Genomic DNA, 23,296 nt, shown 5'->3' with positions numbered 1-23,296 from the left:
TTTGGTGACTATGTTTTCACAAACAATTTTGATAAATTTTCTATCCGCTAGACAGAAGACTTCAACCAGGAAATCAGTCAAATGTACTGTTGGCTTTTCCAGAAGAACAGTCTGAATATTCTTTTGTACGTGGTTAGCTGGCAATGCTTCTCTCCCCTTGGTGTGCACTGGCTAACGGGAACCCAATCGGTCCCCTCTCAATCACGCTATGTTGCCACGTTTTTGCCCACAATATTCTCTTATCTTAGAATGACCTCTTTCCTCACTCAAACCCTGCTTAACCTGCTAAGCCTGGCCTAAGTCTCGCCACTTAGTATGTAATCTTGCCTCAACAAGCTCCTTGGATACAGGTACTATGCCTTAAACTTTTGGGGGCATTTCCCTACAAACTTATCATAATGCCAGGCCCTTGGGAGTTAATCAACAAACAAGACTGAAGTCCTCTGAGTTTCCTATTTCTACCCCCAAATTCCCTTCGCTAACACCATCTTTACTCTTTCAAGATACATGGTCCCTTTCTCCTTCTATCTCCTAACATCTCACCTAACTCAGCTCTCCCCAAAACTTACGCTTGAGGCCGTAATTATAGAGAGGCCTTTACAAAGCCATTCAAAGCCATTAGGATTATTGACTGATTAAGGATAAGTCGGATAAGGAAACCCAGTGGGAACTAGTTCTGTTTTTGCTGGCTTTCTAATTTATCAAAGTCAAGTTCCCAGAGTCTAAATGTTTAATAAGTACTTTCTAAAAGATTTCATTGTTTTGTTTTGTTCTTATCACACTTGAGTGCTTAATAAACATTTTTTCCCCCCAGGGCTTGACATCACGCCAGAACTCTGCTGTCTCTTCTTCCATCCTACCAGCACAAGATCACGTGTTTTCGTAAAAGAGCAAGACTTTTAGATCCACAGGGACCACTTAGAAGCTTATAAATAAAACATTGGTTGGGCTTTTTCTAAGTGTTTGATGAATGAATGGCTGAATGAACAAAATAAATATAAGAGCAGAATACAAAGAAGAAAAGAAGCAGAAAAAATTTCTTTCCTCTCATCATAGTGAAGTGTGCTCAATACACACGGAGGTGGCGGGGGGATGGAGATGTGTCAGCGGACTGATGCTCTTTATTGCTCTTGTTGTTTAGTTGCTCAATCATGTCCGATTCTTTGTGACCCCATGGACTGTAGCCTGCCAGGTTTCTTGGTTCATGGGATTTCCCAGGCAGGAATACTGGCGATTAGCCATTTCCTTCTCCTGGGGATCTTCCTGACCCAGGGATCAAACCTGAGTCTCCGGCACTGGCAGGCGGATTCTTTAGTACCGAGTCTCCAGGGAAGTATGATGATCTTTATGGGATTTACCAAAAGCAAAACCTGAAAATCAAGCATTTCTTAATACTAAACTGAAATCAGATTATAAACCTTGATTTTTGTTTCAGATCAATTTCTCTCTTAAAAGCACAAAGGCAATTGTTTAGGCTACCAAAGCATGACATAAATAATTCTTGAGAAGGCCTAAACTATCTCTGCTTTCATTTTCTGCTTATCAAAACCCTCTTATTTAAAATTTGATCTCTTTAAGTGGACTTGCTGCCCAAAACAGAGTCCTGGGCAGAAGAACGCCCCTGGTTCTCAGGATAAAGTAATTAAGTGGAGTTTCTGTCTGTCAGTCAGTATCCTGGGAGTTTAGTTAGGTCGAACCTGCCCCTCAACTGACTCTAAGTGAAATGAAATGACTAAGTTTCTGGAACTGCAAAGTTGTGATGACGCCATCAAGTACCACCACTCTCTGCTGCTGCTACTGCTGCTAAGTCACCTCGGTCGTGTGGGACCCCAAAGACGGCAGCCCACCAGGCTCTCCCGCCCCTGGGATTCTCCAGGCAAGAACACTGGAGTGGGTTGCCTTTCCTTCTCCAATGCATGAAAGTGAAGTCGCTCAGTCGTGTCCGACTCTTAACGACCCCATGGACTGTAGCCCACCAGGCTCCTCCATCCATGGGATTTTCCAGGCAAGAGTACTGGAGTGGGGTGCCATTGCCTTCTCCGACCACTCTCTGAGAACCTGCTTAAAGACATCTTTAAAAACTCTAACATAAGCTAACTGTGTTCAATTCAATTCTCCTGTATTACAGAAGAGAAGACTGAGTCCCAGAATCTGAATGATACTGCTAACGATCATCAACAGGGGGATTAGGGAAATAACTTCCCTTCTGCTATACTAAATACATTGTTCTCACTAGGAAAGGTAGTGCTGAAAGATAAGTAAGGCTGAGGAAGGCAGATGTGTGATGGTTACTGAAAGGGGGGTGATGTGAGCCACGTGTATCATTAAAGGGAGAAAGGATGCGGGTGTTCGCTGAGCACCTACTGTGTGCCTGGCACTGTTTTAAGGACTTTACTTGTATTATTCATTTAGTCCTCACAGCAACCTTGTGACGCTGCTAATACTATTCCTATAGTATACACAAGGAAGCAGAGCCTAGAAGAGAGAAACTTCTGCAGCTAAAAAGCAGACCTGAAATTCAAACACCAGTCTATTTGACCTCTAAGCCCAGAGTTTTAATTTTCTTCCTACTACATAGTGAGATCTGATAAATTCATCTATAAATACCCAAGGAGTGTCAGAACAGAGGAATTTCAAGTACAGTATGCTTTAAAAAAAAAATTATGTCTTCTATAAGGTATAAACCCACATTTTAAGCTCCGAGTACTGAAAATGGCCATAACATTTCAGCCAGGAATATATCGATGCATAATTCCTTAACACCTGTCAGAGGATTGTGACAATATCCTGTAATGATTTAGTCTCTTAGTTATAATTGTAGATTTCTAGTCTTGTACAAAAAACGCTACACTCACATAAAAAATATTAGAGGATGGGCTAGTTTCTTCAGTGTAATATTGTGCTTTAAATTTTCCCCTTAAAAACCTAAATTCTGAAGTGTATATGGGAATGTCAGAGGCTCGAAAATTTTATGGTAGGGGATTCTCCTTTCCCTACCCTTCAAAAATCTCTCTTTTAAGAAGTGTAAGCTACAATGTCAAAATGAGGAAGGAGGATAGCTAACTTCTAAATAAATCTCAGGGGGCAGTGTCAACTGACTTGGGGAGTCTGACAGCTGCCAAAAAGCAAGCGTAATGGTTTTTTTGGGGGGGATGGCAGGTTGGTCAAACACACTAATATAATACTAAATCAAATGCTAATTCAAACTAACTTCCTGTGATTTAAGGGAATTTATCAGAAACCAATGAGTCTGAAAGATTCTCATTTATTGTTTTTTTGGTTGATGGTCTTATGAGTAACTTAAGCTACTAAGATGCATTAATTTTAAACTTAACCATGAGACAGCTTGTATAAGGTTTAGGTCAAAACTTAGGGGCTTGAATCCAACTCACGGAAGTGTTCCACTTGAGGTGTTCATCTAGAATTTTATTTTAATGTGAGAGCCAACTTTTTAAAAGGTAGGAAAAAAAAAATCACATGTGAAACATCCAGATCCTGAGCTTTTCATTTAAAAAAAAAAAAAAAGGAACAGGTTTTGGCAGTGATGGGCTTGCGTTCCCATATGGCCGAAAATGTGCTGAAGTTGCGCGTCAGCTGCCCCTTAGAGAGGTGTGGTCGCCGGGCCATGGTTCCGGGCAGCCAACCCCACTCCTGAACTTACCTACCTCTTCTTCATCCCTAGAGGTATCTGAGTTTGCGACTCCTATTTTATAGGAATGGAACAAGGGGGATGCAGGAATTAAAAAATAAATTGAGATAAAGAAAAGATATAGCTGTATCATTTGGTCACTGCTTCATGATAGAATCTGTTACACTGTCTTGGGACATATGATATCCTCTGGTTTATGACACAGGGAACTTTTCAAGGGGTGTAAATCCTTCAGCATAAATATTCACATGAAATACTTTTAGTATTCTGGTCCGAGATGAAATCCTGGGTGACTATTTTGAGAGAACTCTTTTGTCTGATGTCAGTTACAAAATAGCTCCTCACATTTTTCTACCAGTTCTAATATTTATGCTGAATTTCTTCAAGAGAAAAAAAAAAAAGAGGACATGGCTTGCTTGATTTGTCTGTCACCTCGGTGTAATCTTTCCAATAATCAGACTCTTCTCTTTCCCTATCAGTAACTATGGCTCATCTCACACTCAAAAACCAAAATAAAATGCTTGGCGGGGATCAGAAATATGCTCGGGATACACGAAGTAATGAAATACAGTCTCCGATTGGTCCATGTTATTCTTTCTTCTCTACCAAGCTACCTCTCAACAGTTTCTGGTTTTTGCCCACCAGGTGGCGAGATAACAGATTCAAGATTTTATTTCAACTAGCACCTTTAAAAAAAAAAAAAAAGAGATATCCTAAAGCACCTTAGGAAATTACTTTCAGGCCTCCTCCCTAGCCCTCTGTTCCTTCAAGTTCAATTCACCTTTTCCCCTAAAATACGATGGCATTTTTTTCGGTAGGCCCGAAAAAAATCTTGTATTTTACAAAGAGTGGGAAGCAAAGACCACTGCCAAGGATTCTGTCCAAGGTCACAGACAAAAAGGCAAAGGACAGACTTGGATGTCTCAAGGCTTGGCCCAGGGTTTGGGAATCAGGAAACAGTGACCTTTGAACATCATCACTGGTGTGCCAAAATTCTTCATGGCAGAATATTTAAGGGTATAAATATAAAAGGAGGAAGTGAGGGGAGCCAAGGTGTACGTGTTCCACAGCGAGTGAAAACAAACTCCTCAGGTTTCTAAGGAGGGGGATGAAAAGAGCAACTGGGACATGTGTGGGCCAGTGGGCAGACAGGAGGGGGAAAAAGGGGAGGAGGAGGTAGGAAGCTGAGAATAAAAAGACTCGGGACGGGAGGGAACCTGTACTAAGCTGGCAGATCAAGGAAGGCAGCCACGTGCGCTGAGAAGACTCAGAAACGCATGCGTCCACCAAACGTTCCCTAATGACAAGTCAGACAGATACCATGTCCCCAGGGACGGAAACAGAGACACAAAGGAGACCATAAAACACAGAAGATGCGCACTGTTATGTGTTCCCCTTCCATCACATGAGGGGCTCACACACTCTGCAGGAGAGGCCTGTAATGGCTGAGGGGCCGCCCAGCACAGGGGTTAGTGGCTCGGTGTTGGGATCCAGACAAGCCCAGCTGCCTGGGTTTGAATCCAAATCCTACCATCCACTAGCTGGGTGACCCAAACAAGTTACTTAACCTCGCTGTGCCTGTTTTCTCTTGTGCGAAACGATCATGTTGAAGAACTAAGTGAATTAAAGAAAACACTGATTAGAGGGTGAGGCACATAACAAGTGCTACGGAAGTTAAAGAAGGTAAGTAACACATGTGATAAAGGAATGCACAGAGGAGACTCATATTCTCAAACTCTGAGACGGTCACAGTATAAAAACAAAGCAGGGACTTCCCTGGTGGTCCAGCGGTTAAGACCCCCGCCTCTTCCTATGCAGGGGGTGCAAGTTTGATTCCTGGTTGGGAAGCTAAGATCCCACGTGCTGCGTGGGCCAAAAACCAAAAGGTAAAACAGAAGCAATAGTGTAACAAATTCAACAAAGACTTTAAATATGGTCCACATTAAAAAAAAAAATGAAATATAAGCAAAAACCAAACAAAGCATATTCTCCTAGCTACATGTTCATAGTGTGTATTAGTTGACCAGTTGTGTCTGACTCTGTGCGACCCCATGGACTGTAGTCTGCCAGCTTCCTCTGTCCATGGGATTTCCCAGGCAAGAATATTAGAGTGGGTTGTCATTTCCTCCTCCAGGGGATCTTCCTGACCCAGGGATCGAACTGGGTCTTCTGCATGGCAGGCAGACTCTTTATGGTCTGAGCCACCAGGGAAGCCTATTCATATTCTACATGTATCCTTGTAGAAAGAATGTCACAAAACCCAAGACATTCTAAAGTTTAGGTAATAGATGGCTCACAAATCATGGACCTAGAGGGAAAGAACTCAGTGACGAGGTAGCTGGAAGAGAGTGGAATGGGTAGGAGATTAAGGAACACACCTAAGAAATTACAGACGAGTTCTGACTCTGGACCCAGGCCTGGAGGGCTGGGGTGCTGGAGGCTGCGTGCAGCAACTGGTAGGGGTGACCCGCTGCAATGCGCTAAGACTGACTGGTGTCCTCTACTGTCCATCAGAGGCAAGCGCGGGAGAAGAACCACGCTGCCTCTCTGCCTTCTCGACTGCATTTCCACTCCCTTCACCGGTTCATTCTCCTGCTACAGCCTTCTTAGTTCAGGCTTCTGTTCTCGTGCCTGGGTTTCTGCCACTGGGCTCCCTGCTCCTGTCTCTGTATTCCATCCATCCTCCATGCCGCTTCCAGGGCTGCTTCCTCTCAGCAGACGTGTGATCATGTCCCTGCCTTGTCAACCTCCCGCGATGGACTTCCCATACCCGATTACAGAAAGATCAGTCTTCACACGGTAGACTCTTCATCATCTTGCTCCAGTGTCCCTGTCTAGGGACATTTCACCTTTCCCCCTCTGTGCTCAACCAATTCTAATCCACCCTGGACTGAATATGTTGCCTGAATATACTATATCAGGGGCCCCCAATCTCTGGGATCTAATGCCTAATGATCTGAAGTGGAGTTGATGTCATAACAACGGAAGGAAAGTGCACAATAAATGTAATACACTTGGACCATCCCCAAACCATCCCCTGCCCCAGTCCATGGAAAACCTGTCTTCTACAAAATGGGTCCCTGGTGCCAAAAAGGTTGGGGACTGCTGTATTGCCTGGACCCCACTTTATGACCTTTTCTATCAGGAGAAGTCCTTTTCTTTCTCTGAGACGTACCTTAATTGTCATCTCCTATGGAATGTCCCTCCTCAGTTCCCTAAGCAAAGAAACACCTTCATTTTCTGAGTGCCTATAGCCTTGTCACCAAGCATCTGTTACAATACATGCCACCCAAGACTGTAATGTATGTGTTTCATTGTCTGACTTCCCATTAACCCCTCTGCACCTCAAAGAGACAGCCAATTGTTTACTAAGTTTAAAAAACACCCAAACCTAGCATACTACCTTGCATATGGCATGGTTGCCTCTCAAAATCTGTTGGTTGAATCAGACATAGGGAAAAGAGAATCTTAGTTCTAACAGCATAAACTAAGCAGAAAACAAGGAAACACTTGAGACTGCTTGCTAAGTCCTCCCCCTGCCCCCACAACGGTCAAGGGGAGTAGACCGCCCACTACTCACCGCTGAATATCCTTGTTCTTCCACAAGGAGGCAGACTGAGCCTTGGGCACTCGTTCAATGAAGTTCACCAACTCTTCCATGAGAAGCCTGGATTGAAACAAGGACAGCAATGAACACTCAAAAAGAGAGTCAGAAAAACATTGCACTCTAACACAGTCAAGAGAAACGGGCTTGTTTGCCTGCCCCTCCCCAATCATCTTTCTTCCTGTTTCATATAAATGTGGGCACCATTTTATATAAACCTGAACAAAAACTCAGACTCTGTCTTGTATTTCCATGTTAAAAATTCGGAATGTAAATGATTTAATTCACCTTTAAAATAAGCCTGGAGTGTTGCTTATCTTGGAAGTCTGAAATATTTAAACCTATGGTTTTACTCTCACTCTTAAGATCTCTGCCTTTATTTAAGTAATTAAAAATACAGCAGGAGAAAAAGCTAAGTGAGCATGAAGTATCTGATTTTGGCGGTAGCAGAGGTGGGGGCAGGATTGTTTCTTAATGACAACATTAAATGGACATTTTTTAAACTGGTGAAACAAATTTTCTTCATATATATGTTTTAGGAATTAACAAAAGTCCACATGCAAGAACACTCTAAAAAAAAAAAGAAAAAAAGAACACTCTAAGAACTAATACTGAAGCTCTAACTCAAGGACCTGCCAGAGGACAGGCTCTGCGACTGCAAGCTGGATTTCCACAGACCCCTACCTGAGGGAACCTGAGAGAGGCCTTGCTCAACTGGGTCAAAGATCTCATGCTCTGAGGAAGCCATGGAACAGCGCACGAGAGGACCCTGGATAGCTGCAGGATGACCAGAAAGCTAGAAAGAGACTTTTAACGTCCTGACTCCCCCATATAATCCAGTACAGATGTTCTGGATCGACTTAAATCCTCTCCCAATAAACATACAGGCATGGCAAGCCATAAACGTATTAGCATTTGAATGCTGGAAGACTTCATTGTGTTTCCATTTATTTACTTATTCCTAATACCATCATTGACTTTCACCTCAAGGGAGCAGCACCTGTTCTGGCATTCGAAGATCTGGGATTCAGGCTCACACCTGCTGTGGCTGTAGCTTTTAGGAGAACATTCATTCTTGTGTGTGCATCCTCAGGATTTAGCTTTCTCAGACAATCTAATGCTGTCGGTTTCTCCTCTCCCTGAAACTGACCCATCACCTTTACTTTTCTATTACGTCTTTCCCTCAGATCTTTTACAATTTTTCTGTACACACTGAGGGTAATAAATTTGACACAAAAAACACAGACTGATTTTGCTTCACTTCTGGTAATTCCATCTTGCTGGACTTCAGCCAGACTCTAGAACCTAGAACTAAGAGCCTATATTGCACTTAGATCCTGTAGTTTAGGTCTTGATAGTTTTACCTCACACCATACCGGTTTGTTTGCTTCAACACAATTCTTTCTGTTCTGGGGTAATTTTCTTCATATAATTTTTTTTTTTTTCTCACTAAATGATGCTCTGGTTACTTGAAACAACCTTCTGTCCCACAGAGACCTGGGAGAGGCTGGCATCTGGCTCATAGCATTCTCAGAGTCAAAGAAAGACTGTGAGGTTTTCATTTCATTGGGTCTTGAGTTTCACTCTGTCAACACTACAGACAACTTCATCTACATACTCATCCTGTTTTCTACCAGCCATCTCTGTCTTTTTTCCTTTTACTGGCATGTGGGATCTTAGTTACCCGATCAGGGATTGAACCTGCACCCTCTGCAGTGTTAAGTGTGGAGTCTTAACCACGGGACCACCAGGGAAATCCTGCAAGCCGTCTCTGTTTATAGTCTGCACTGAAAGGGAGGGAAATTCTGAAAGCAAAGTAGTAAATTTTCTTTTTTTCTTAAATATGCTGTGTTCCTTTCTCCTCCAAAGCCCTCTGCATTGCATCTCGGTGGCACCTACTGAATGATACCTCCTTTAATTAGTGTTGTCTGCACAGAACAGTTGTCCCTCTCTTTCCATTTTTCTAAGAAAGACTGAACGACCACTATTCCCAGCATCCATTTCTAGGCAACTCCAACGAACACTTGTTTTATCTGCAGAGTTGTCTATTCATTCTGTTCCTCCAGGTCAGCTGCTCGGGAGCAAACCACGGTGCCTCTGGGCACAGCACTCTATTAACAGTCACTGCTGAAGGGAGGAGCTCTCCAGCCGCTCACTCACAGCTCCAGAAGAGATGCCCTCACCTGCCGATCTGAACGGTGGGCTCCGTGGCGTAGACCGTGCCTGTGAACCCGGTGTGCTCCGTGATGTAGGGCAGGGCCATCATGCAGTGATAGTTAGAGATGAGGATCACATCCACTGTAGACAGATCTATCAGCTCGGTCTGAGAAAAAAGGGGAGGGAGTGAGACGTGTCTGTGCTCTGCACACAGCTCAGCACGATGGGGCTGAAAAATGACACTGTCAGAAGGCAGAGTGGCTGTGGTGCTACAGAATAATGATGCCGCTCCTCTAACGTTTCTGGTCTCTCGCGCGGGGATATTCCCCAGTGCCGACATGGAGCAGCAGGACAGGACGGCTGCTGCTTTTACCACAACAGAGTTCTGAAAGGCAGACCTATGAGGATAAATGACAACGGGACACTTTAGCCGCCGCTGCCTGCCAGGTGGAGCCAGGTAACAGGAAGCAGCTGAGAGGGAGCACCACACAGGAAGCAGCTCTTCAAAAGTCCAATGGAGGAGACAAGTTTATTTTTTCTTGAGGTGACTTTAGACCACTAGTGCTGGATAAAGAACCCCCCCCCAAATGTAGTGGCAGAGTCATAAAAGGAGGTTATGCTCTTGTACTCTACCCTAATCATAACCCTCAGCCTACCATTTACTCCACTATTAATGTCATGTGAATAGGGAAAAAGACAGGTTGGCAGGTGAGGAATAATGCTACTCATGTTGAGTAAATTTTATGAAAACTTTTAGTAGAAGGGAATGATTTTTACATAAATTTAAGCTCTACCTGCCTTTTTAAAAAAATTATGAAGTATTTTTTGGGGGGGGGGCAATTGCTTTTTTATTTTTTTATATTTACTTATTCATTTGGCTGTGCTGGGTCTTAGCACATAGGATCTAGTCCTGTGTGCTAGACCAGGGATTGAACTGGGGACCCAGGCATTAGGAATACAGATTCTTAGCCACTGAACCACCAGGGAAGTTCCCCTACCTGCTTTTTAAGACTCAATTCTCTTCTTCTGCTACGCCCTCCTGATTTGCCCAGATGAAAGGAAGCACTTCTTCCTAAGAACTGCCAAGGCACTTTGTCAATATCCCTCTTAAAGCAGTTACTATTCTTTACTATGGTGGGCACCTCAAAGGATGCCCTTGTCTCCCCAAACTGGAACGTCTCTGAGATAAAAAATCCTATGGGACTCATCTCTGTCCCCTTCAAGCTGTGGCAGCCAGGACAGAACAGGCCTCGGTGCACTGTTGCTGGAGGAATACATCACGAGAAGTGGCGCCCTCCGTGGAGGCGCCACTGTGAGAAGCTAGCCGCTCTGATTCAAAGACATCTCCTCAGTCTCTGAGCTCTCCCTCACGGAACTTATCCCACAGAAACTGCATGGGGCAGTACAGACAGCATGGGGTAACTCAAGAAAGAGTTTTAGTTAGGAGACTGGGGCACAGAGCTACTCGGTCCGCCACAGACTGGGACAAAGATGTCTGTGCCATCTTTGCAAACGACAGAGACAGCACACCATTTCGGCTGTGGGTATTTTCTGGTTGAATGACTTTATGTGTAAAGTAAATTGATTTAATAAAGCCACCAAGGCATAATCAGCTTCAGCTCCTTAGGACAGAAAGGAGATTAGAGTCAAAAGCTACTCACTGCCAAGGCAATGGCAATCTGTGTGAATAAAATGTCTAAGGACCACAACTTAATTCCATGTTGCATACTGCACTTCCAAGACTATATCCTCACATAATGAAGGAAGGTCTACTGGTCCTATTTCTCACCTCCTCTCCAGAACCATTTTTAAACAAATGAGAAGGTTAAGACAGAGAAGCAGAGTGACAGGTACAGAAGAAAACAAGGAAAGGAGAGTTGAAGCAACAGTAAAGGCCAAAAACTTCCCTCCCTTCCTTCTACCTCTTCAGAAACTGGGTAGGTATATTTGAAATTTCTCTTTAAGGATGTAAGAATCAGCCCACAGAGTCTATAATGATAAGAAATCTGGTGAGGACAGCTGGGGGACAAATATATATATATATATACACACACATGTATTGCCTGTATATATATCAAAGACTGCCTACATAAACAATTTTCTGAGAAATAAATTGAACATCCAAACTATGTGTGTGTGTGTGTGTATATACACACACACACATTTACTTTCACTCAATGATATCCCATAAAGATTATTTTTAAACTTCTTGCATACAGATACTTTGGTTCTTTGTGTTTTTGTGCATGTGTGGGCTCAGATGTGTCTGACTTTTTGCGACCCCATGGACTATTCCCGGCTAGGCTCCTCAGTCTATGGGATTTCCCAGGCAAAAATACTGGAGTGGGTTGCCATTTCCTCCTCCAGGGGATCTTCCGGACCCAGGGATCAAACGCGTGTCTCCTGTGTCTCTTGCACTGGCAGGCAGATTCTTTACCAATGTGCCACCTGGGAAGCCCAATAGAGACACTTGGGTTCTACAGACCATGAATTGGATCAAAACAATCATAATTTATTGGCTGCTTACTATACTGTCCTAGACTTTATGCACAGTCTGTGGTGCAGACTTTGGGGGAATACAAAGATGTTTAAAGTAGCTGCACTAGATTATAAATTCCATGAAGACTAGAATTTTAGTTCTGTATGGCTCAGCCACAAGTCAGCCAAGGCTGGACTGTGCAGTAAGTCTCTCTCTCCTGATTCAAAGACTCTCCTATTTTCTCCTGATCGTACAATGCCCTGGTTTCCCTTAAAACAGTAAGTACTACTGATCTGTCATGGGCTACCCTGGTAGCTCGGATGGTAAAGAATCTGCCGGCAAAGCAGGAGACCCCAGTTACATTCCTGGATAGGGAAGATCCTCTGGAGAAGGGATAGGCTACCTACTCTAGTATTCTTGGGCTTCCCTAGTGGCTCAGCTGGTAAAGAATCTGCCTGCAATGCAGGAGACCTGGGTTCAATCCCTGGGTTGGGAAGATCTCCTAGAGAAGGGAAAGGCTACCCACTCTGGTATTCTGGCCCGGAGAATTTCAATGACTGTATAGTCCATAGGGTCGCAAAGAGTTGGACACAACTAAGCAACTTTCACTAACATGTCATAAACTACAAATTCTGATGCAAGTTAAAAAAAAAAAACCCTATGGCTCTAGAATCCTACATATAATACTGCTGCTTTTAGCTTGGCAAAAGTGAACTGTGGAATGATGACTGTCTAATTTCAAAGTTTAGCAGGAGTCTATGGAGCAAGTCAGAAAGACCCCAGAACCCCAAGCCAGGGATTCTCCGCTGTTGGTCAAGCTGAAGGTTGCAGCGGTCAATGCCACAGGCAGTAAACTGAAAAATAAAAGCACCTGGGACTAGGAATCTTTGGAGAGATGGGGGACTGGCCCACCAGCTCCTAAATGACAAATGAAGATGACAAAATTTTATCAGCAGTTAGGGAGAGCTCAGGATTTTGCTGTCCCCTTCACCCTTGCTCCTATCACTTCACCACAAACTCTCTCCCTTATCTGCCAACTTCAATGACCATGTCCTTCTCTGTTTTTCTTTGCTCTGGTGTCCTAAAAGGTCACCTCACATACTTCAAAGAGAGAGAGAGAGAAAGTTTATCTGAAGGGTATCAACAAAGTTGTAGAAATGGGAAGAGAGATAGGAAGAAAGGACAAAACTAAGAGACACAGCACACCCGCTTTCTTTTCTCTCTGGCGCTGAACTGTGAGTCAGTTTGACAGGCACTGACACCCCAGGGAACACGGGAAGAGCAGAATGGTGCTTCTCAGTGATTTCCCCAGGAACCTGGACAGGCTACTGGCCTCCCCACGGCTCTCCTGTGTGCTGAGATCTCCGCCCAGGCCACTCTGGGGATCAGGCCTGTCAGTTGAGATGTTTCCTTTAAGACTAATGCAAACTGATCTTTGTTTCCTTTAAAACAATGGAACTGGACTCAGACACTTATAACAAGTCTCATTGTGATGATAATATATAAGCGACAGATATCCGTGACTCAGTTCAGGATCTGTGAATTTCAAGCAATATTTCATGTGCTATTAAGTCAGCAAGAAGTTTTCCAGTTTATTGTACTAGCGGAATAACAGCAATTCCCAAGTACTCAAGACTAGAAAAAGTGTGGCTGACCTAAGACAGGGGCATTATCCAGTGGGCCTCCTGCAACCCTGGATGTGAAATCTGTAGATATGGAGGGCGGCCTCTATTCATTGTACCCCATCATATTGGATGCTTGAGCATCTGTGGATTTTGGTACTCACGGGGGTCCTAGAACCCATCCCCTCAGAGACTAAGGGATGACTACGACTAATTACAGAACTGAAAGACTTCAGTTATTCTTTACCTTGCTCAACACTATGCCCCAGTGTGAATGCCAATGGGGATTACAGAAAGAGCTAGGAAGGAATGACTTCAGTGATTTATGGACAATTCAAAAAGCTCCTAAATGATCGAATTTTAGTTGTATAACAAAGTGCCTAGTATAAGATTCATTTTTGATTTGAAAATAAGAAGTTCAGCCCCTTGAAATTATTTCTTGTCTTCACTCTGAGAGATGATCAGATATGCTCTGTTCCTACGAGAAGATTCACTTTAATCTTACCTCTGGTAGGCAGAATTCAGGTACAGAATCCACAAATACATGACCTGAGCACTCCTTTAGCTCCTGAAAGACATGAAAGAAAAAAAATTCTAGGAAGAGATGGTCAATAAACACAGTGCCGAAGAAATTCCATCCCCAAACCAAACTCTCTATGAAATGCTGCAGAAGGCTGGAGTTGGAGGAAAGTGGGAAGGTTATTTAGATCAACTGGTTCTTGTTTAAGCTTAGGGCAGCTGAACATTTTATTCAGTATTAAAAAAATCAGGGCGTGCATGCACATTTCTTGATGCTTCTTCAAGGAAGCCATGTGTGGACATATGCTGCTTACACAACTCCAACCCAGAGCTTTCCAAACAATAGTTATATAGACTACACCAGCAATAAATATCAGAATGATCCAGAACAGTGATGGAAGTAGACTCCTGGGTCTTACCTAACATCTAAGGGATCAGACATGGGACCTGTATCCATGACAAGCATGTGCAGTGATTCTGTTCTGCAATTAGATTGGGAGTCCAGAGTGCAGATAAATGAACTGGAACCCCCTTCTCCTTCTACCAAGGTTTGAGGGGCAAATAAGGAAGGAGATGTAGAATACAGGATAGGGATTAAATCACCTCCATACCATCATTCAAAAAAAAACCAGTATATTTATATACTGCAACTCCCCACACCGCCCATGACCTACAGTATTTAATAGGCCTGTGTTACTTCAAATTCTTTCACAAACAGACCTTGAGAAAAGGGTGTGTGAAAGCTTATAAGAGAGGTGCTAAAAAAAAAAAAAAAAAAGAAAAAAAGTAGCAGGAGGAAGGGCAAGTGATAAAGGGCGAAGAAGCTGGCCGATAATAGATGTGTCACATAGCCACGTACCACTGTGCGCAACAGGGAGACTGAGAAATGGTATCAAACGTACACCCAGGAGTGATTCTACCCAGAGGCAAGGGACCTGGGATATTTATACAGCAACTGCTGCAGCTAGGGTAGCTTCAGGAAAAAACTGTCAGGCAAAGCCATACAAGCACCAGCAGCTGGAATTATGACAGCGGACACTGAAGCGGCTGGAGTGGGCCCCAGGAGGCCAGCAGAGGCGCTGTCTTCTCGTGATGACACTGTACTGAGATCTATGCAGGAGTTTATGCTCCAAAGTTAAAGCTGTCTATGACTCTGTAGCAAGATAGAAATCTTGCTGTTTTTCCCAGAAAGGGAAAAATACAGTTGGAATTGTGTTCCACTGTGTTTTCATTAGTCACTGAACATAAATTTCTGTATATTCATATATCTCTACTTATACACTGGAGTTGGAATGATTTTACTCTCAATCTTTACCTGAAAATGTGGCATTAACTGTCTGCTCTCTTCCTTTTGAATTTTACAAGTCTCCTATCAGAAGCTTAGAGAACATTTCCTACTCTTGCCTTCCACTGTAAACTCTGGTTCCTCTCCTTATATGACTACCATTTAACCAGTGAAATGCCGAGCCAAAAAGAGACTGAAACCATTTGTAATTATAATATACCTGCCAGTGAAAAACAAATGAGCAATTACGGTTAATGGATGAAGACCCCCAACTCCCTCGGGATGAGATTGAAAATGATTAAAGACAAATCATGGGAAATTTCAAAGCACTGCCTGGCCTTTCATCGGCTGTGTAATCTTCCCCACATTCTCCATGCCCTGCCATGCATCAGGGTGCAGGGTCTGCCTACCTCGCCTGACAGAGCCTCCTCTGAGATGCTCATCTTTCCTGGCCTGGAGCAGCGTATTTGCCATTCTGAGCACTTACAATGTCACTGTATTTTATTCGCCACTCCCTCCTAATGAAATGCTCCCACAGACACATGCAAGTCATCTTGCTCACAATGCATGGGTAATGGGATGCTTCTGAGCCTTTCTCTGGGAACAATGATTTACAGCCAGCAGGAGACACAGGCTGAAATTTCATCAGGTGCATAGGTTCTTGAATGTCACCTAATTTTATAGTTAGGCTATGAGGGAAATCTGATTTCAAGTCATGCATCTGGCCTGCACTTGAAGCTGGGGTGAGGGGGCAGGTACAGGAATTAATTCTGTAAAAAGAGCTCCTCTTCATTTAACAATATCTATGAGGAGAAGGAAATGCCTCATTCAGATGAATCATTTTAAGGATCCTCACATTCAGTCTTTTAATTATGAAACTGGGGAGAGGAAGAATGACACGGAGGTCTAAGAATGGCGTGGATAAGCTTTACAGTGTCTAATCTTCCTTTATCTCTGACTTTTTCTCAGAAGAAAATTTGGCTAGGTAAGTTTTAACTTTTGTTTCGTATCTCTGGTCTCTCATATGGAACTTAAATGCCTAAAAATTGATCTGAGGAAGGGCATACCATGAAGACAATCTAATGGCAAAAATTTAACAGCCTCGAAAAAAATAAAAAGTGATTTGAGTCATTCAGTTTAGGCTTAGTTAGTGATTAAAGTTATTAATAGAACTCCAAATTCCTAGATTCCTGTTAAAAGAACCATGTTCTTTTTTCACAAATTATAAGAGTGTCCAGGCCAGGCTACCACGATCATAGATCATAGTCTGGAAGGCCCTTGTGGTCACGTTTACCTGAACACGTGTTTCCCTCTCACGCCCCCCGAGCACACGGCCTAAAAGTGAAACACTTGGCTCCTCAGTCTGTTCTCCACACTGCAGCCAACGGTCTGCGCAGAGGATGGCCCTGCCTGCAGCAACCCTCTCTGGCCCTTCATTACCCCAAGAAGAAGACCCAAACTTCTGACAACGCCCTATGTGATCTGACCCCTAGAAGAGCGGTTTAAAACTCAACAGTGTTTGGTGGGCTTTAAAGTTATTTTTTAAAAAAAAAAGTTCACTCCTTATAGGAAAAGTCAGTATAGCCTCAAAACGAAATGAGATGGATGGAATTCTCTAACAAGCAATGCCACTAAAACACTCATCACAATTCTAGAAATAATAGTTTTCTTTTTGGGGTGATAAAATGTATTTCCAGCTGAAGTCCCTAGATTTTACATATGTGAAAACTGGATCTGTGTCTGAACACCAAGACTCCTTAAAAAGCTCTTAAAAACAGTTATTACCAAGTACTGAAGACTCTACACAGGTCACAGGAGTTTTTAGGGAGAAGACAAAGGGGAAGAAATGAGTCCATTAGTCACATTACTGTCGGGTGGCTCCAGAATGACAAGATGGCTTTCCAGTGGGTGTAGATACACTTCAGCTTATCATTACCTTGTCCAAGAAAGCGTTTCCATCCTTTAGGGACCAGCCAGGAAGATTGGACAGTCTAGGACTGCAAAACAAAAGATTAAATTATCCTAAATAGGTTATAATCCTCAGTGATTTCATGGTGACTGTACCGGCTCCACAAAATGAAACAGTTTGAAAGGAGTGGCAGCAAGGCTCACCCAAAATAATAATCAGAAAGATGAAAAGTAACCAAGTGGTATCAAGCTTAAGAATTACGTGGCAATGGAACATTAAAAAGCCAAAGAGTTCTGCCCTCAAATGGAAAAATTAAAAGAGTGCTATGCAGAATAATAAAGAGAAAAGGAAAGATGAGGCACGACAGCATTGTATAGTTTTCCAATCACTGGCCCTGACTTCACCTTGGTTGCATTTGACAACAAGCCTGAGGGGAAAGCCGAATGGGACCCTCATATTGCAGAGGACAAAACAGACTCAGAGAGGTCAGGTGTCTGTCAAGAACACTTAGCTGCCTACCAACCAGAATTTACCACAAGTAGAAATCGGAATTCGGCTCAGAGTCACCTCTGTATTCATTGCTTAAATGAATTAGTCACTTGTTACCTGTGCCTTGAGTGTCCAATTTTGGCAAGTGAAGCTAGCTTTTCTCAGTGTTATAAAATCTCACCGTATCTCAGGGAGTAATTTCTAGAAGGTGAGGTTAATTTCACATATACGTTATATCAAAAAAATCTGAACCAAAAATCATTCACTTTGGCAAGCTCAGAATTTAACTGAGTGCTACGAGCTGACCAGAAGAATTACACTGGAGGCTGAAAATGCAAACATGTCAGGAGAAAAAAAAAAATGTTGGTAAAAAGAAAAACTTGACCAAGGTGATATGTGAAGAAAACACATCAGAAGTACAAGGTAGATTGCAAAAGGATTTTAGCACTTCAACACAAAATTAAATTTAAAAATAAAGGGCAAAGTATGGGTGTGGGACTAAAAGACTCTATAACCCAAAACCAAATTGATATATAGTACTTTATCCTCTTGCTAAACTGATTTTTATCAAATTCTGACTTGGTAATTAGGTGCTAGATACGAAAGTCAAATTGAAACAAATAATGGGAAATATCTGCCAATCTTCCAGGAAAGATTAAAAACCTGAATAATATATATATGCATCTGATTTTAGCAAAAAAGGTGAGAATTTGACATAATTCCTAGGCTACAGTCCATGGGGCCTCCAAGAGTTGGACACGACTGAGCAACTTCACTTTCATTTTTCACTTTCACGCACTGGAGAAGGAAATGGAAACCCACTCCAGGATTCTTGCCTGGAGACTCCCAGGGACAGAGGGGCCTGGTGGGCTGCTGTCCATGGGGTTGCACAAAGTCGGACACAACTGAAGCGACTTAGCAGCAGCAGCAGCTAGTTCACAGAAAAGCTGTTAAGAACATAAGTACAATGAAGTCCCACATCCCCTTTGCCCAGATTCTCTGTTTACATTTTGCCTTTATTAGTCAAAAGTGAGAATTCTGAATTTCATTCTTGAGAATGAAAATTACTACTAGGAGAATCAAATTTGACTGGCATAAATTAAATGTGAAAAGCTTTTTTAAAAAATGCTTGGCGTTTTCTCAGAAAAATACTCTATTACCATTAGATGTTGAATTCCCATCTCATTTCATAGTCACATGTGTACCTTCACTTAGAGACTTCTTAAAAATATTTACTATCAGATCAGATTAAAAAACCAAGCATTCTAATAAAAGTGTAAAGATAGGCCAGTCTCAATACTATTCTCATTTCACGCACGTGGACTCTTTACAAGAAGGTTATAAATGTCCACTTCCCTTTACAAAGAGAACTGGATCAGAGGACTTGTATCCTGTTTGTTCCCTACTGGGCACACACAACTCAGCCTTCAAATTACAGATGATTGATTCAATTAGTTTTGTCCTCAACAAGTGATTAGAAATGGTATGCTGTGCTGTGTTCAATCCCATCTGACTCTTTGAGATCCCATGGACTGTAGCCCGTCAGGCTCCTCTGTCCATGGGATTTCTCAGGCAAGAATATTGGAGTGGGTTGCCATTTCCTTCTCCAGGGGATCTTCCTCATCCAGGGATCAAACCTGGGTCTTCTGCACTGCAGGCAGATTTTTTTTTTTTTACCGTTGTGAGCCACCAGGAAAACCCATTTACTGCTTATTAAAAAATAATTTTTTAAAAAGTAAAAATTTCAGGTATTACTGTTGCTAAACATTGTTTATAACATCAGAGACTTCTGTGAAATATCTGGAGTTATTCTGGATTTGAGAATTGCCAGTAGATGGGACTGAATGCTCAAAGAAGAGCCTGACCATGGTGTAATAGCGCCAAAGACAAAGGGCCACAGAAATGTAGCCCCAGGTGGCAAATGGATGCTGACTACAGAGATGCAAATATTTTGTTTTTAGGTCCAATTAAGTTAATGGCTAAACCATGAAGAGCTAGTAAATGTTAAGCTACGAAAGAGGAAGAAATGTACTACTTTGTTCTTAATGATTACTAAATTTGACCGTGTAAATTTTTTGAACAAGGAAACAAGTCTCTTCACAGAAATCTACGTTAAAGAAACATGGGCGGTAATGATATTAGAAAAATTCTGATTACAGATGAACACATCTTTGTACCCACTATTTAACAATAATTTCTATGGAAAAAAAGGGTGGCTTTAAAAAATGTTACGGTCAAAAAAATATGTATACAAAAATCTTTTTTACCCCCAACTAATTAAAAAAAAATAAAATTAAATTAAAAAAAAAATCTTTTTTAGTAGTTTTTAAAATAGGTAAAGTATTCCCATAAGTAACTAAATAAATAACCTAAGGTCTTTAAAAATAACCTATTGTCTAGAAAAATAGTGAAAGGTAGAATGAACATGATATGCAATTCATTTTCTTTTTATATGTTTCATTTTCCCATTTTCCTACTTTGAAATGCATTACTTTTATAATCAGGAAAGAGAGAGGCATAACTACATTCATTCATTCAAAATATGTTTATAAAGGCTTACTCTTGATTAAAATAGGCAAAGTAGAGGGATATGACAATAACTAATCCTTGAGTCTGAGGAGCTTGCACTGCAGTAGAGGCAGACAGGAACCAGCAATCACAATGGAATAAACTAAACGCTCTGACAGGGACAGCAGAGGCATTATGTTCATACAGGAAGGGCATGTGTGACAGTGTGCAGAGGTGTGGGAGAGCAGGAACACAGAAGAGGAACGCGGGGTGAAGGCAGAGGTGACTTTCCAGAAGGAGGGACAGGGAACGGCCTCATTTAGTGAAGTGCTGAAGGGGGAATGAGGTATTCATCTTCACTTGTTCGTTCACGAGTCTTGATTTTTGGGTCAAGCACTCAGAGGCTGGTGATACTGACCACGAGCAAAATGTGCCTGTCATCCTGACAGGGTAGGGAAAACTGATCACGTAGCCACACACACGGAGAACAAGCTGTTACGAACGATGAGGCCGCACCGCACAAAGTCTCCTAACACGGGAGTGGTCTAGGCGGTATCAGGACCCCTTGAGTCTCTGCTGATCGAACTGCAATCTGATGTTGGGAAGTCAAGGGGAAACAGGTCAAGGGGCAAGTGTGTGTGTGTGTGCGTGAGGTGATTTGTCCCTCACTGTGTCCGATTCTTTTGTGATCCCATGGACTGTAGCCCACCAGGCTCTTCTGTCCATAGGATTTCCCAGGCAAGAATACTGGAGTGGGTTGCCATTTCCTCCTCCAGCGGATCCTCCCAACCCAAGGATTGAACCCGCATCTCCTGTGCTGGCTGGCGGGTTCTTCATCACTGAGCCATCTGCAGTGGGATCAAGGGGCAGGGTTTGGAGGGAACAGAGCAAGAAGATAGCTACAAAGCCCAATCACTCTCACCAGCCTTCAGGATGCATGTCTTAAAAAAGGTTATTCAAATGAAATTTCACGGAGAGTCTCATATACACTACCCTCCCCCTCAACCAACGAAAATGCCATCTCTCTGTCCTTCCCATGTAGAAAGGGGTATCAGAAATGATTTGAGAGAGAAGCTCCTGCTTAGTAGGTAGGCTAAGGCAAAGGTGGGATGGGGGGAAGGGTGGAGAGCCTTTTGGCTGAAGGAACAATCTGTGTAGACTGCTCCCAGGCAGGAGAGAAGTCTTTGAAACTGAAGGAATACAAAGAGCAGGAGACTAGAAGGATATCAAAGGTACCAAGAGGAACTTGGTACTTAACCTAAAAGCAATGAAAAATCCACTGAAAGATATTAAACAGATGAGAGACGAGATTAGATCAGTCTATTAATAAAAGGGGATTCTGGAGAAAACTGACATCAAGGGCCCTCTGATAACATGTACCACCATTTGTGTGGTAATTCTACCAAAAACAGTAACCTCAACCTCATTGTGAAGAATCATGAGGCAAACACAAATTGAAAGATGTTACATAAAATAATTGGCCTGTACTCCTAAAAATGGCAAGGTCATCAAAGACACAGAGCTATGAAACTTCCAGACTGAAGGAGATTAAAGACATGACTGAATGCAATGTGTCATCTGGATTGAACCCTGGACCAGTAAGTTACTTTTTTTTTTTTTTTGCTATAAAAGGCATTACAGAGAAATATGAGCTGGTATATCCTGGGAAATATAAATAAGGTGCTAAGTTGCTTCTGCCATGTCCGACTCTTTGTGACCCCATGGACGGTAGACTGCCAGGCTCTTCTGTCCACTGGATTTCCCAGGCAAGAAAACTGGAGTGGGTTGCCATGCCCTCCTCCAGGGGATCTTCCTGACCCAGATACTGAACAGTGTTTCTTTTTTTTTTTTCCTCCTATTTTTAAAATTTATTTTAATTGGAGGCTAATTACTTTACAATATTGGGGTGGTTTTTGCTATACATTGACATGAATCAGCCATGGGTGTACATGTATCCCCCCCATATTGACCCTCCCTCACACCTCCCTCCCCATCCCATCCTTCAGGGTGATTCCAGTGCACCAGCCCTGAGCACCCTGTCTCATGCATCGAACCTGGACTGGCGATCTTTTTCACATATGGTAATATACATGCTTCAATAGTATTCTCTCAAATCATCCCACCCTCACCTTCTCCCACAGAGTCCAAAAGTTTGTTGTCTTTACATCTGTGTCTATTTTGCTGTCTTGCATATAGGGTCATCGTTACAATCTTTCTAAATTCCATATATACGCGTTAATACACTGTATTGGTGTTTTTCTTTCTGACTTACTTTGCTCTGTATAATAGGCTCCAGTTTCACCCACCTCATTAGAACTGATTCAAATGCATTCTTTTTAATAGCTGAGTAATATTCCATTGTGTATATGTACCACAGCTTTCCTATCCATTCTTTCTTATCCATTCGTCTAGGTTGCTTCCAGGTCCTGGCTATTGTAAACAGTGCCGCGATGAACATTGGGGTGCACGTGTCTCTTTCAGATCTGGTTTCCCCAGTGTGTATGCCCAGCAGTGGGATTGCTGGGTCATATGGCAGTTCTATTTCCAGTTTTTTAAGGAATCTCCACACTGTTCTCCATAGTGGCTGTACTAGTTTGCATTCCCACCAACAGTGTAAGAGGTGAACTGCGTTTCTTAAGTCTGCTGCATTAGCAGGCAGGTTTTTCACAAGTAGTGCCATCTGGGAAGCCCAACATAGCTCAGACACTAGGATGATATCAATGTAAGTTTCTGGATTCTGATTACTGTGCTGCGGTTATGTAAGAGAACGTCGTCTTATAAAACAGGAACTTGAATATTTAAGGGGCAAAGGAGCATCATGTCTGTATCTTTCAAATGGGTCAGAGAAAACTGTGTGTGTGTGTTAAGAGGAAGTGATATAGTGAATGTGATAAAATGTCAATAACTGATAACAATAATTGGGAATTGTTTGTACTATTCTTGCAACTTTTCCATAAATCTGAAGTAACTCCAAAATAAAACATTACACAAAAAGAAGACTCTGGATTCAGAGAGCGGCAAGAACAGAATTGAAGAAACTGGTTAGAAGGCTTCAGCAGTAATGCCTGTAAAAGA

The 23,296-nt window shown here is 42.5% G+C and overlaps 1 protein-coding gene across 1 annotated transcript in view; it reads right to left on the bottom strand.

Annotated features, from left to right (window-relative positions):
• Positions 1-23,296, bottom strand: part of INTS9 (integrator complex subunit 9) — a 120,848-nt gene that overhangs the window by 56,114 nt on the left and 41,438 nt on the right. The window contains exons 3-6 of the mRNA XM_043891132.1: positions 17,252-17,312; positions 14,017-14,079; positions 9,437-9,576; positions 7,230-7,316 (exon numbers count right to left, since the gene is read on the bottom strand). Coding sequence (XP_043747067.1) covers positions 7,230-7,316; positions 9,437-9,576; positions 14,017-14,079; positions 17,252-17,312 — 351 coding nt within the window. The remainder of the gene's footprint in view (positions 1-7,229; positions 7,317-9,436; positions 9,577-14,016; positions 14,080-17,251; positions 17,313-23,296) is intronic.

Source organism: Cervus elaphus, chromosome 29 (assembly GCF_910594005.1).
Source record: "Cervus elaphus chromosome 29, mCerEla1.1, whole genome shotgun sequence".
In the NCBI taxonomy this organism is placed as follows: Eukaryota; Metazoa; Chordata; class Mammalia; order Artiodactyla; family Cervidae; genus Cervus; species Cervus elaphus.
This window is presented reverse-complemented; position numbering and strand designations above follow the sequence as displayed.